Source organism: Macrotis lagotis, chromosome X, assembly GCF_037893015.1.
Source record: "Macrotis lagotis isolate mMagLag1 chromosome X, bilby.v1.9.chrom.fasta, whole genome shotgun sequence".
Lineage (NCBI taxonomy): Eukaryota > Metazoa > Chordata > Mammalia > Peramelemorphia > Peramelidae > Macrotis > Macrotis lagotis.
The window spans coordinates 555,234,569-555,249,794 of record NC_133666.1 but is presented as its reverse complement, the minus strand read 5'-3'; the positions used below and the strand labels follow the sequence as shown (position 1 = coordinate 555,249,794).

At 33.6% G+C, this 15,226-nt stretch overlaps 1 protein-coding gene across 1 annotated transcript in view; it reads left to right on the top strand.

Moving 5' to 3' along the window:
- Nucleotides 1–15,226, top strand: part of RNF19A (ring finger protein 19A, RBR E3 ubiquitin protein ligase) — a 66,594-nt gene that overhangs the window by 41,655 nt on the left and 9,713 nt on the right. The window contains 5 exon segments of the mRNA XM_074200623.1: nt 1,801–1,934; nt 1,937–2,564; nt 8,940–9,148; nt 13,659–13,803; nt 14,837–14,999. Of these exon segments, the coding sequence (XP_074056724.1) occupies nt 1,801–1,934; nt 1,937–2,564; nt 8,940–9,148; nt 13,659–13,803; nt 14,837–14,999 (1,279 nt within the window).

The window sequence follows — 15,226 nt, the reverse complement described above, 5'->3', positions numbered from 1 at the left end:
AAGTGCATGTGTAAATGTATATTCAATAATTTTTAGTTCTGCCTTACTCTTTATGAGACCCCATTTGGGGTTTTCTTAACAAAGATACTGGAGTCATTTTCCATTTCCTTCTCTTAACTCATTTTACAGGTGAGGAAATTGAAGCAAAATGGGATTAAGTGATTCCCCAGGACATAGAAAGGTCTGAGCTCAGATTTAAACTCAGGTTTATTTGACTCCAGGGCTAAGGCTCAGATCATCTTGACTCTAGGTCTGTGGGTGTTCAGCTAATAAAATTAGGCTAGTGTACCTTCACTGTACATTCTGTCTAATTGTTTCAAGCATCCTTATTTTACTTTTAGTGAAGTAATAAGCATTTTCATTAAATTTCAAGTAAGCATTTTCATTAAGTTATTTTCATTTCACTATGCTTACCCAGAGTGAAACACGAGAGATTTGAAGTGGATTCATCACTGATTTGTATGGCTATGGATAAATAATTTCATTTCAGAATCTTAGTTTTATAAAATATTTATAAAATGGTGTGGATGGTTAGTGGAAGGTTCTTTTAGATCATTTCCAAGGCTCCTCCCAGCCCTTAGTATTTCATGTTTCTATTTGGTTTTAATTCCCTATGATTTTTTCTCATTCCCTATCCCCATCAGCATGTCAAAGTCATTTACTTTTAATAAATAAATAAATAAATACAGTTTTTTTAAGTAGTGTACTTTAAACTCTCTTGAGAGATAATAGATTATGTCATCACATGTGGAACTACAGGTGTGGAAATTCCCAGCACCTATTCTAAGGATAGCTTTAGAGAGTTATCTGAAACCTTTGGTGACAAAATTGATTTGATTTTTTTAAAAAAGCCTTGAAATTCTTCCAGCTCTTCTGAACCACACAGCCTAGTCCTGTAGACCTGATCTGCTATACTGTCTCATATATGTGTGTGTGTTTGTGTGTGTGTGTGTGTGTGTGTGTGTGTGTGTATATATATCCTTCATACCCCACTTGGTGCTTTTTCAAAAATACTGTAGTTTTCCCAATTTTTCCCCTGTCTCATCTATTCCTTATATCTACCAATTTCTTCATATTTCCATTTTTACCATTATCCTAGTTCTATATCTATGAAACAAGTATAATAATTGTAAGAAGTAATGCTTAGCATGGGATTTCAAGTTTAAAGAACATTTGTATAGTTTCTTCTGTTTACATTTATTTCACAATAGATAATGGAAATATTTACCAAATATTTCTAGAAATTAATGCAAATTATAAGTTTTATGCTTATTGGCAATATAGAAAAATATAAACTTTTCCAAGTGCTTTGGGAAAAAGAGTTTTTTCTAGAGCAGCTAGGTGGCTCAGTGAATAGAGCACCTGCTCTGGAGTCAGGAGGACCTGAGTTCAAATGTGACCTCAGACACTTAATAATTGCCTAGCTGTGTGGCCTTGGGCAAGTAACTTAATCCCATTGCCTTAAATAAAAAATTATTTAAAAAGAATTTTTTCTCACTATCTTTCAGCTGGCATTTTGATTGAATTGGATATAATCTTTAAAAATATATCTTCTATTATGAATATTATAAAATGTCATAACTTATAAATGTGATAGCTTATATTTTGGCTTTATTCATTTTCCTATATTCCTTTATTAGCTGCTCATTGAAAAAACTGGCTTTAAAATAATGTATAGAATGAGTTTATCAGCTGATTTTTAAAATAAATTTCCTTAATGATTTTTTGCTTTTGTTTTAATTTTCATAGTGACTAATTTTCAAAAGAATTAAACTAATTCTGATTTTTTTTCTCTCACAGAATATCTGTTAGAACAATCGCTTGGAAATTAAAACTTGTGAAGGTTCTTCAGCAGGAACAAAGAAGGATTATCTTACATTATGGCCAAATTTTAATGCAGAGACAAGAACAATTACTTATTAAATATGATGAGGGTTGTGTGTGAACACTGACCCTGACTCAGTTGTAATGAGTATTTTAGACATGAGTTTGCATCGACAAATGGGGTCAGATCGGGACCTTCAGTCTTCTTCTGCCTCATCTGTGAGTTTGCCTTCTGTTAAAAAGGCACCCAAAAAAAGATCATTTAGATCATTTATATTTAGGAAGAAAAAGGACACCAAACGTAAATCAAAGGATCTCAATGGCGGGGTAGATGGAATTGCAAGTATTGAAAGTATACATTCTGAAATGTGTACTGATAAGAACACAGTTTTCTCCACATATACCACCTCTGACAATGGAATGACTATCAACAGCAAGCAAAGTGGAGAATTTATGGAGTGTCCTTTGTGCCTTTTGCGGCATTCTAAGGAAAGATTTCCTGATATAATGACCTGTCATCATAGATCTTGTGTGGATTGCTTACGACAATATCTGAGAATTGAAATCTCTGAGAGTAGAGTTAATATCAGATGCCCAGAATGCACTGAACGATTTAATCCCCATGATATTCGCTTGATATTAAGTGATCATATCTTGATGGAAAAATATGAAGAATTTATGCTTAGACGGTGGCTTGTTGCAGACCCTGACTGTAGATGGTGCCCAGCTCCAGATTGTGGGTAAGAATATATATTAGAATTTTTCTATTTGTTTTTTCCTACATATCACGTTAAACTTTTCTATGGATGAAAATAAAATTGCTGAAGAATATGAGATGAAAATATTCACCAAAGAATGTCACTTGTTAAAATTTTATTCTATTTGAAATGAATCAGAATAACTCCAGGGTATCAAGAGGTACAAGATTCAAGTATAAACAACACTTACTAATTTCGAAAGAGCTTCAACTGTGGAAAGTAAGGTGGAGAATATAGAAGGAAGGAGAAAGGAAAATTTCCTCTCTGCTGCATAGCAAAGTAACAAAATGATTTTATTTAAATAACTACAAAAGATGGGAGGATGAAGATTACCCAGTTTGTAAAAATTGGCAGTAACACTACTACTAAGTATCTATATAGTATAGTTTCTTTCAGATAGAAATACTTCAAAGGAAAACTGTGTTTTAATGTTTTACATAACAGCACATTGTTTTTCAATTAAGAATGAGAAGAAAATTTAATATTATACTTTTAAGGGTGTTGAAATAGCCTATATCACATTAAATATGTTTATTGTAATTCCCTATAAATTAAAGATAAAACAAGTTTGGCATTTCTTATCTGGGCCTTTGGATGAACCTTTTTTGTTGAAAGAAATTTTATATACAATAAACAGATTTATAGTGAACTATCATAAAAACTAATTTATCTAACACTACCGATTTGAAATTTTTCTTAGCTAATTTACTAACTACAACACTCCATTTTCAGACCCCCATTTTGATAATTCAGTTTATATGCCACAGAGTTCCATGTTTTAGTTTTCTTTCATGTGATTTTTGTTTTTTGGTATGTGTTAATATTTACTAACAAAAGAGTGATGTACCTTTTGTTTTTGTTTTTGCTTTTTCTTTCTTTTTTTTGGTAAGGCAGGTTCAGTTAAGTGACTTGTCCAGGGTCACAAAGTTAAAACGTCAGATGACTGAGCTTGAATTTGAACTCTGGTACCCCTGACTCCAGGACCAGGAGGCTCTATCTCCTGTGCCTGCAAGCTTGCTGTACCAGAGGGTGTAATAGAAATGAAAAAAACTGCACTGGTCAACTCCTGAAAGAGATCCCAAAATGAAAACTCTTAGGAATATTCTAGCCAAACTGAAGAATTCCCAAGAAGAAAATTCTCCAAGCAGCCAGAAACAGTTCAAATATTAGCCACAGTCAGGATAATACAAGATTTCATAACTTCTATATTAAAGGAGTAGAGAGCTTAGAATATAATATTCCAGAGGACAAATAGGATAGCATTACAGGCAAGGTCACCTGCCCAGCAAAATTGAGTATAATCCTTAAGGGGAAAATGATTATTTAAGCTGAATAGCAATTTTGACATTCAAAGAGAATCATAAAGAGGAAAAATATCATAAGGGATTCAGTAAGAATAAATTGCTTGTATTCCTACATTGGAAGCTACTTTTAACTCCTAAGAATTTTGTCATTATGAGTGCAACAGAAGCCATTTATGCAGAAGGTAGGAGTGTGAATTGACCGTGATGGGATGACATCTACAAAATAAAATTAGGAGGTGAGAAAAAGGGATACACTTGTGAGAAGGGGAAAATGGAGAGGTAGAATGGTGTAAATTATTAACTGGTATAAAAGAGGTGTGAAAGAGCATTTGGAGAGAAAGGGGAAATGGGGAGAGGGTTGAACCTTACTCTCATTGGAATTGACTCAAAAGTGAAAATAGCTTGCACACTCAGATGACTAGAAATCTGTGTTACCCTACAAGAAAAGGAGGGGAAGGGAGAAGGGGATAAGAAAAATGTTGGAGGGGATGGGATGGCTGGCAGATTGGAGGAGAGGCAAGGACCAATAGCAAAACACTTTTGAGGGAGGGACAGGATAAAAGGAAGGAGAGAATAAATGGGGAGTAGGATGGAGGGAAATACAATAGTAATCATAACTGAGAACATTTGTACAGCAAATTTCTCTGATAAATGCCTCTTTTCTCAGAGACCTGAGTCAATCTATAAGAATACACATCATTCCCCAGTTGATAAATGGTGAGAGGATATGAACCAGGTAGTTTTCAAAGTAATCAAATTAAAATCACATGGAAAAAAATGCTCTAAAATCTTATTGATTAGTGAAATGCAAATTAAAACAATTTCAGGTACCATCTCACACCTATCACATTTTCTCATAATGACAGAAAAGAAAATGACAAATATTTATGAGATTGTAGGAAAACAAATGCACTGTTGTGAACTGATCCAACATTCTGGAGAAGAATGTCCATAGTCTATAAAACTCAGCAATATCCTTTGACTTGGCAATACCACTACTAGGTCTATATTAGAACATTTGTATGCAAAAATATTAATAGCAGCTCTTTTTCTCCCAACTTTTTTTGAGTTCTATATTCTATCCTTTCCTTCCCTCATCCCTCTCTGAGACAGTAAAGCTTATATATGTGCAATTATGTAAAACATTTCCATATTAGTCTTTTTTCCCAAGAAACCTCAGAAAGTGAAAATAGCTTGCTTCAGTCTGTATACAATCAATGTCTGGGTGTGCTTAGTCCTTTGGGATTAAAACTTTGGGATTGCCTTGAATTATTGTATTGCTGAGAATAGTTTAGTCATTTCGCTGTTGATCATCAGACAGTATTACTATGTACAACATTCTCCTGGTTGGTCACTTCACTAGGTATCAGTTCATGTAAATCTAGCACTCTTTGGTGAGTTTGGTGTTAAGTAAAATAATAGTAATCATTTACTATTTGCAATTGCAAATTTACATTGACAAATGCAAATAAAGAAAAGATTATTCCAATTTGTTTAAGTAAAGGAATGAAAACTGATACCATCTTGGACAGTCTTCTGACTAAATGTGTTTCTGTAAAGCTACTTAAAGAGATGGGAATTTAGAGATAGAAGGGTCCATCTAGTCCAAAACCCCTCCTCTACCCCCTACTCTCTTTTTCTTTGAACTGCTGATACATCTGCCTTAAAAAAAATGGATTAATCTTTTTTGCTATAAGAAGAAAAGTATAGGGGCGGCTAGGTGGCGCAATGGATAGGGCCCTGGAGTCAGGAGTACCTGAGTTCAGATCCGGCCTCAGACACTTAATAATTACCTAGCTGTGTGGCCTTGGGCAAGCCACTTAACCCCATTGCCTTGCAAAAACCGTAAAAAAAAAAAAAAAAAGAAAGAAAGAAAAGGAAATGTATATACTTAATGGTAACAAGAATGATATTGCAGACCTAAATACTAGAGAAAAGTTATATTTTAAAAAATCCTAACAGCTTGTTACAGTGTTATATACAAAGTACAGAAAAAACAACTTCAAATTTTAAGCACAAAGAGTAATGGTTTTGTACACTTGACTTTTATTTTCTTACATCATAGTACCTGTTTCATTTCAGAGAAAACTAGCCCATCCATTCTTGCAATTTAGAAATGGCAAACATTCTTACATTAAGACAAATTCAATAAACTAAGAGAATTATATTTAACAGTTTCAGGTTGTCAGAAATATTTTAATAATTGGAAGAGTAAATTTAATTGTAGTGTCTATATGAGTTAATATCTGAGAATTTTACGCTGGATAATCTTTAATTTACCTAAAATTAGGCTAAATAATTATTACCAAAAATCAAAACTTCTGCTCTTTAAACAAGTTTTTACTAAACTAAATCAAAATATAATTCTGGTAGATAGTATGATTTCCACCCCCAGCCCCATCCACTATCCCCTTGAGTGTAAAATAGCTGCTTTTTCTAAAGTTATCGTTTTTTTCTCCCAAAAAAGAAAAAAATAACTTTCTTTGTTTTTCTGCCATTTTAACTTTTGGGGGAAATCTTTCCCCTGCCCTATTCCTAATATAACTTATTCTAGATGTTTTTGAAATGAGATCAGGCCTTTAATTCTTAATCTATCACATTAAAATACAGGTAAGAATACTTTTAAAGAATCTTCTTTCCTGGCATATTTATGAGAAAATTTTCCACAGACAGAACCCTCTTTTCCCCCCTCCATAAATAATGATTAATCCAATTTTATCTTTTCCTCAAGGATATGTTTTTTTCTCTCAACACATTCGATTTCAATCAATGTAAAGATTATCAAATTGCCTTCTGTTGGAGGGAGTGTGGGAGGAAAAGTATAAAATTCAAAACTTAGCAAAAAATGATAGGTAGAAACTAATATTTTTATATATATATATATATATATGTGTGTGTGTCTGTGTGTGTGTATACACATATATATATAATTGAAAAACAAATAAATATATATAATTTTTAAAAAAATGATTAATCCAGTTGTTGGAAACCTGCTAAAGAGGTAGAGAAAACAGACATCGCCCAAAGAGTGAGATGTAGCAGGTTTTATGTTTTTTTAAAATGAATGGGGGGGCGTGTTAAAACCATATATATTAAAGCAACAAGTGACAACAGAAGTTAGCCAAGTTCCAGAGTGGGCAGAAACTGCTGCTTTTTTGGCATTTCACGACATATATCTTTATACAAGAGTAGTGCTTTTTCCTTAATTTTCTTTATTATTATAATGTAATAAATTAATATAATTTAAATTTCTTAGGAAATTTTCAATTCAATTTGTCCATTGATTTTCTTTTGTAACTTGTTGCCTTTTCCCAAAATGTGAATAAACCTATCCCCAGAATCTGATTTTTCTCCCAAAAAAAGAAAAAATAGCTTTCTTTGTTTTTCTACCATTTAGAGTAGAAAACAATTTAGAGATCCTAACATTGTCCAAGAAGCAAAGAAAGATTGCATTTAAGATTGAAAAAATAGGGGCAGCTCTGTGGCGCAGTGGTTAGAAGCACTGGCCCTGGAGTCAGAAGGACCCTGGCCTCAGACACTCAATAATTACCTAGCTATGTGACTGTCAGCAAGTCATCCCACTGCCTTGCAAAAAAAAAAAAATTGAAAAAATATAAAAGAATATTTTCCTGCAAATACCTTTTCCAAAATAAAGTTCTGCTTATTTGCATGATCATTTCGTAATAGATTTTACACATTTGCTAGATTTACGTTTACATTTAAATACATAATTTTAATATAGTATATCTTGGGAATTCTCTCTTGACTTTGTGGGATTTGATTTCTGGTTACTAGCTAGAGCAATGATGGGTATCTGGCTAGTTTCTAGAGCTTTTTACTTTTGTTTTTTAGAACTGACAGTATGAAGCTGATTTCTACTGAAAGACCATTATCTACTTTTTTCTTAGAGGAATTAATCTAGCAGTCACAGCATCTATTAAGAAAATGCTAATTTAGCAACTTGATAGCAGCAAGGTGTTAATTAAAGTTGGGAGTCTTTTGATTGGATTAACTAACCATATTCATTTGGATAGTGAATCATCTAAATCTTGTGTATGTTTCTGAGAACAAATTTGTTGTTAACTCATTTCAGTCATGTCCAGCCCTTCTTGATCCCATTTGGGGGTTTTCTTGCCAAAGATACTAGGATGGACTGGAGTGGTTTATCATGTCCTTCTTTAGCTCATTTTACAGATTAGGAAACTAATTTAAATGACCTGACCCAGACCATAAAGCTTGTAAGTGTCTGAGGTTAGATTTTAACTCAAATCTGATGTTCTTAACCACTGTGTCACCTATCATAAACTTTTGGGAGAATCCCATTGATATTTAAGAGATTTAATTGCAGAAGTAAAGTAAACACAGAATTGATATGAGTCTAGCTTTTATGGCATTTTCATCAAAAATGAGTTACAGAATACACATTCTTTTAATAGGTAAGTAAAGGTTTAGAAAGCACTGAGTTTTTTTTTTCAAATTTACTTGTTTTGTAAAATGTTTGCATGCTTGCTAATGTGATAATCATAGGTAAATTCTTAGTACTATCCTGTTCTTTAAATTGGATGTTGGTGGGGAAAAAGCTTGCTTTGGCTCATAAGAAAATGGGCTCTGAAGTGTGGAGTTAAGGGGAAAGTGGAGTTGGATTATAAATTGCATAGTGGAAAGAGAGCCCTAGATTTAGTCAGATAATAATAGATTCAAATATTTGCTTTTTCTACTTAACAGCTTTATGACTTTAATCGGGTCACTTAATATCTCTGAAACTTAGTTTCCTTATCCTTGAACAGAGAAGTAAACTGATCCCTTAAGATTTTTTCCAGATCTAAATCTGTGATCTTAGATCTTTTAAGTATGAGTGTGTAGGTAGCATTCATTCATTTACCTCTCTTAATAGATAAATATTTGACTTAGACATTTGTTTGTGAGTAGTTTGCTGGAAATGAAAATTGTTAGAAAGGTAAAATTAGATTTTTTTTTCCTTTTTAGTAATTTGAATTTCTCTTGTATTTAATGTACATATTTAACTCCCATCTTCTCATCTTGATTCTTCAAGATATGCTGTGATAGCATTTGGCTGTGCCAGCTGTCCAAAATTAACTTGTGGACGTGAAGGCTGTGGAACAGAGTTCTGCTACCATTGTAAACAAATTTGGCACCCAAACCAGACCTGTGATGCTGCCCGACAAGAGAGAGCCCAGAGCCTACGTCTGCGAACAATACGGTCTTCTTCCATTAGTTATAGTCAAGAGTCTGGAGCAGCAGGTATTTATACCCTATTAATTATCTTTAAAATGTTTGGAAGATTTCATAATTTCTTTCAACAAACAGTAATACACCTTTAAATTTTCTGTTTCCTTTCCAATGTTTAGATTGTTGTGATATGACATAAATTTTTTGTCCTTGAAGTACTTGAGAAAATTTTATGTGAGGAAATATTTACATTATTTAAGGTATGATTGAAACAAAAGTGCCAGGACGGTTTACATACTCAGTAGCTAAGATAGGTTATGATGTTGTACTTAACATAGTGGTCTTTTTAGGCAGGCTTAGCAAAAACATTTGAGAGGTAGATTCTAATTATGCCACCATTAGTTATGAATTGCTTTGTTTTGAAGGTTAATTTTGAAGTCATTAGTTTGAAGTTCTTTGAGGATTATATGTGAATAATGTATTTATCCTCCAGTCCTAGTTAGAAAAAAAATTTTTTATAAGCCACAAAATCCCAAATTCAGATTCTCTGGCTCTTTTAATATTTATCCTGCAGATCTTCATAAGAGGCTGAAGCTCACATTACTTTTAAATTCTTAGCATTTTCATTAGGATTTCATCAAGGCAGATCTATGAGGGAAATATTTTTACTTATGGCTTTAGGAAATTAAAATCTAAATTATTTTAGTAATTTCTTTAATTGAAATATAAAATGTAACATTTGTCAATTTGTATGTAAACATATTTTTTCATTTTGTGTGGATTTGCTTGATTCTATTCCTTCATCAAAAGCTTTTTTGTTTTTTGGTTTTTTGCAAGACAATAGGGTTAAAGTGACTAGCCCATGGCTAGGTAATAAGCATCTGTGGCAGGATTTGAACACAGGTCCTCCTGACCCCAGAACTGGTATTCTATCCACTGTGCCACCTGCCTCCTGCCCCTCATTAAAAAGGAAAGACCTGAAATAGTTATTAAAGGAAAATGAACTGAAAACTAGCTAAGCAATTGCCTTTAAGAGTCCACTTAAGGGGGCAGCTAGGTGGCACAGTGGATAAAGCACCGGCCCTGGAGTCAGGAGGACCTGGGTTCAAATCCCGTCTCAGAAACTTAATAATTACCTAGCTGTGTGGCCTTGGGCAAGCCACTTAACCCCATTTGCCTTGCAAAAAAAAAAGAGAGAGTCCACTTAAGGACTGACTTGTCTATCAGAAATAGGAACTTTAGTGGCCATTTGGTACAATTCATATGAAATGAATCCAGACCATTTCATAGCTGACAAGTAATCATATGCCTTCTGCTTAAATTAGAGGGAACTCATCACCTTTTGAGACAGAATAGGATAAAGGGAGTAAAAGGAAGTACTTGTACCTGAACTATATGTATATAGGGTGTGTATATTAAGATTTTTATCTTTGACACCACAGTGTATACATACAAATGCATTTGTCTCCTGTAAAGTGTCCATCTTTAAAATATTCACACTTATTTCAATGATTCTATCATTCAAAGCATTTCTGAAACTGTTCTTTTGAGATTGAGAACTTGAATGGTTTTTATTTGAGGGGGAAGGGAAACGAGCCTTGGAGATAAATTTCCTCATTCACTTGTTAGAAATAGCCAATTAAATTTGCCAAATGAAACTGATTAAACCGAACACACTAATTCTATATTTTAGCCAGAATGGAATTTTTTTATGGAAAGTCAGATGACCTTGAAAACAATTTCAAGAATTCAATAAATACTTCTAGGAATGGCATAATGAATGAACCTTTCAAGGTTTATTTTAAAATTTTAAAATTCTCAAACTACACTATCACTATCACAAACTACACTTCCCTATTATTTCCAGCATCAAATACAAACTATTTGGCATTCAAAGTTCTTCATAACCTAGATTTTGATCTGAGTCTAAAAAGTCAGTTGCCTAAGTTGATACAGTTTATTCAAAAATGACTGAGTTTATACAATTTATTCAGAAAACCAAAGTTTTTCCCCACCTCTCAAAATATCATGTTTATTTTTTGTGACTTTATTTGTTCCTCAACAGTACCCCATTTTAGATTTGGGTTTTTTTTGTTTTTTTTGCAAGGCAATGGGGTTAAGTGACTTGCCCAAGGCCACACAGCTAGGTAATTATTAAGTGTCTGAGGTTGCATTTGAACTCAGGTCCTCCTGACTCCAGGGCTGGTGCTCTATCCCCTTCCACCTAGCCACCCCCCATTTTAGTTTTGATATACAGATGTTAGGTTACAAGCTTAACCTCTCTGCTCTTCAACCATATGTAATAACATGTTTCATTGTCATTCTTTATGGCTACCTTTGCATTGAATTTAGGAAGATTTAAAAGTATTTGATGTTTAATTTTGAGTGTTTTTGGGTCCAAATCAAACTATTTGTTACAAAGCAAGTCACCACCACCTTTCCCAGCCCCTTTTTCAAACATTTCAGATATATATATGTCTCAGGTATATATTAATATCCTTTTAAACACCCTGGCTTCCTCAACTCTCATGACCTGCAATTAAATAACTGCCACATTCAAGGACTTTCCTAACTTTGATCTCATCATCACCCACAATTGAACTATGAAATTCTTCTACATGACATGACTTCCTGTCCTTATAGTCTCTCTCTGTCCCTCATCCCTCATAAACCTCTTCTTTATCCTTATACAACCTCCTGTCATTTTATAACTCCCTGTCTTCCTAGTACTGCTCTGGCCTTCCTTACTTTCATTAATCTTGATTAGTCAGTTCAACTTTATTCAATTCAAGTTCTTTGCCTCCTTGTTCTGCTGCTTCTCATCATCCTTTAAACTTCAACCATAGAAATTTTCCACCCTCTATCTTCTTGCTTGGCTTCTACTTTCTGCTTATTGAGTCCCAGTGGAGTCCCAGTCACATACTCTGCCAACTGGATTTACTACAGATTTGCAATATCTAATCTTAATTGGGTCTTCACTGCTACACAGTAATTTCTTTTCTGTTATTAACTATCACACCTCCCCCAACATATGTCTGTTCTAAAACTTCTCTCAAGCCACCTTGTGTACACTCTTGAGTGCATGAATTCTCTGTTGGTAGATAGCATTTTTCATCATGAGTCCATTGGAAAAGTGAGTTATCAGACTTTGTAAGTCTTTGAAAGTTATTTTTACAATATTGTTGTTTCTCTACAGATTGTTCTGGGTTCTGTTCACTTTGCAACAATTAATAGAAATTTCCCAGGTTTTTCTCAAACCGGTTCAATTTAGTAAACATTTATAGAATTCCTAATCTGTGCCAGGCACTGGAGATACAATTAATGAAAAAGATATAGACCCTTCCAAGGACCTTACAACCTAATGGAAGAAGATAACACACAAAAGGAAGCTGAAAGGGACGGGGGGGGGGCACCAGTGGGTTACCCAGCCAGAAGGGTACACTGTTTCCTGAAGTTGAAAATAGAGGAGCTCATGGAAAATGGAATACCATGAAGGTTGTGAACCCTCTATAAAGGAAGGCTTTGGTTAAAGGAGTTCAGTACTCTGCCTTCTAGCTCCTTGACTGAGGAGTGAGACATCTGAGGATGAGTTGAGAGAATGTAGAGTATCAAAACCTGAGTAATCCTTCGTGGTGATGTCATGATTTGTTTAGTCATTCTCCATTTGAAGGGCATTTCCTCAATTTCCAGTTCTTTACACTACAAAAAGAGATGCTGTAAATATTTTTGTACATATGGGTCCATTTACCCTTTCTTTGATTTCTCTGGGAAATAGACTTCATAGAAGAATTGCTGCATCAAAAGGGTAATGTATAGCTTAATATTTTTTAGCTTCCAGAATGGTTGGACCTAGCTTCACAAATGCTTCCCATAGTTCCTCTAGCATTTGTCATTTTTCTTTTTTGTTATTTTAGCTACCCTGATGGCTGTGAGCTGGTACTTCAGAGTTGTTTTAATTTACTTATCTTATCTCTTAGTTATTTAGAACATTTTCTATAAACTTGTTGATGATTTTCAGAGGAAAGAAATCCAAGCTATCCAAAGCTATCCTTTGGTCCTCAAATTGAGGAATGATTCTTTTTTCTTATAAATTTGACAATTCTCTGTACATCTTAAAAGACAAAACCTATGGTCTGGAGGCTAGACGTCTGTCATCAGATTAGCTGTGGAATAATGACTTTTTCTACTCTTAAATTTTAAAGATGATATATTAAGTCATAGTTGTATTGTTGGGAGAGTACTCACATCAATAAGGAAAATTGATTATTATTGAAATAGGTTCTTACTTCACCTCTATAGCCATCCCTAGGACTTACCTTCATTTCCTCATTCCTATTCTTTTTGCTTGTGTTAGTTCTCATCTTTTATCATACTTGTGTTTTAAGAAATGTTTGAAATAGCTCTGTCTTTCAGAAGGGAGGAAAAAGTTGATTATAAATTATGAAATACTATTGGGTAGTACATTAATGCAAAGGTTTTAGGTGTCTGAATCTTTTATTCAAATATTAATCATTAAGATCAGAAATTATTATTGATAAAATTTGGTATATTTTGTATATAAAAGTTTCTATTTTTTTAATAGCTGATGATATAAAACCATGTCCACGATGTGCTGCGTACATAATAAAGATGAATGATGGAAGTTGCAATCACATGACTTGTGCTGTCTGTGGTTGTGAGTTTTGTTGGCTATGTATGAAAGAGATCTCAGATTTACATTACTTAAGGTGAGTTTAAGGTAATGGTTATATTCTAAAATTCTAAAAACAAAGTGACATTAAAATTTTTTCTAAGTTTTAAAACTTAGATTTTGAAACATGCTTAAAGTAATTAATTTTGCTGTTCTTCAGTAAATGGTAAAATAAGCCAGATTTTTTGAGTAGAATTTCAAGTGACTTTTGGGGTTTTTTGGTTGTTGTTTTGGATTTTGTGAGACAATGGGGATAAGTGACTTGCCCAAGATCACACAACTAAGTAATTGTCTGGGGTTGGATTTGAACTCAGGTCCTCCTGACTCCAGGGCTGGTATTCTGTCCTCTACCTAGCTTGTCCCCCTACCCAGTTTTGAAAGATAGTTTCACTTATTTCCTCTTTAAAAATGATAAGATCTTTTATATTTAACTTGATTATCCATTTGAAACTTATCATAGTATATGACTTGCCCAAGGTCACACAGCTAAGTAATTGTCTGAGGTTGGATTCAAAGTCCTGTCCTCCTGACTCCAGGACCAGTGCTCCATCCACTGTGCCACCTAGCCGCCCCTCAAATGTTTATTATAATGAGATGTAGCATTGCAGGTTGTAGCCTTGGAGATATAGTGGGTTCATAACTTCCCAGAACCTCTGGTAAGTCTTTTTTTTTTTAAATAAAACATTATCCCTTTAACATTTGGTGAAAACAAAGCTTCATTTGCTTGTTCACTGTTGTATCATATTGGAGGCCTTATGTTCTGATTGTCCTGGTTATTTAAAAAAGTCACAGAGAGTACACAACATGTATACATCTAATATATGACTATAAAGGGAATACTTTCTGCTTAGGTAAGAACAAAATGTGTTTTGGATGATTAAGAACTAATTCCAATTCCCTTTGTGCTATACAAACTTAATTTGTTTTAGAAAAATCTCTTGGTTATATAAAAAAAAAATTTAAGGGAAAAACTCCATAACCTGTCTTAGAATCATTGCTATAATTTTGTCTGATAATTATTTTTGGATTTTCAAATTAGTGTTGATTTATTTTTCAATTCTTTTCATTAGCCCATCAGGATGTACTTTTTGGGGAAAGAAGCCTTGGAGCCGTAAAAAGAAAATACTGTGGCAACTGGGAACACTAGTTGGTGCTCCTGTAGGAATTGCTTTAATAGCTGGTATTGCTATTCCTGCAATGATTATTGGAATCCCTGTGTACGTTGGACGTAAGGTAAAATATGCAATTCCTTATTTAATGTGTTGGCTGTTGTTTTTGTTTTGTCTTTGAAGTTATTATCTGTAAATTGGTAATATATCATTTTTCTCCCCCTTATTTCAGGATAAATAACCTGCTTTTTAGCCTTATTTTATTCAGAAGGAGAAAAATGAATACTCCTTTAATCTTTCATGCTAAAATAAATTTCAATATTGAAAAGCCAGGATAAATAGTCTTATTAT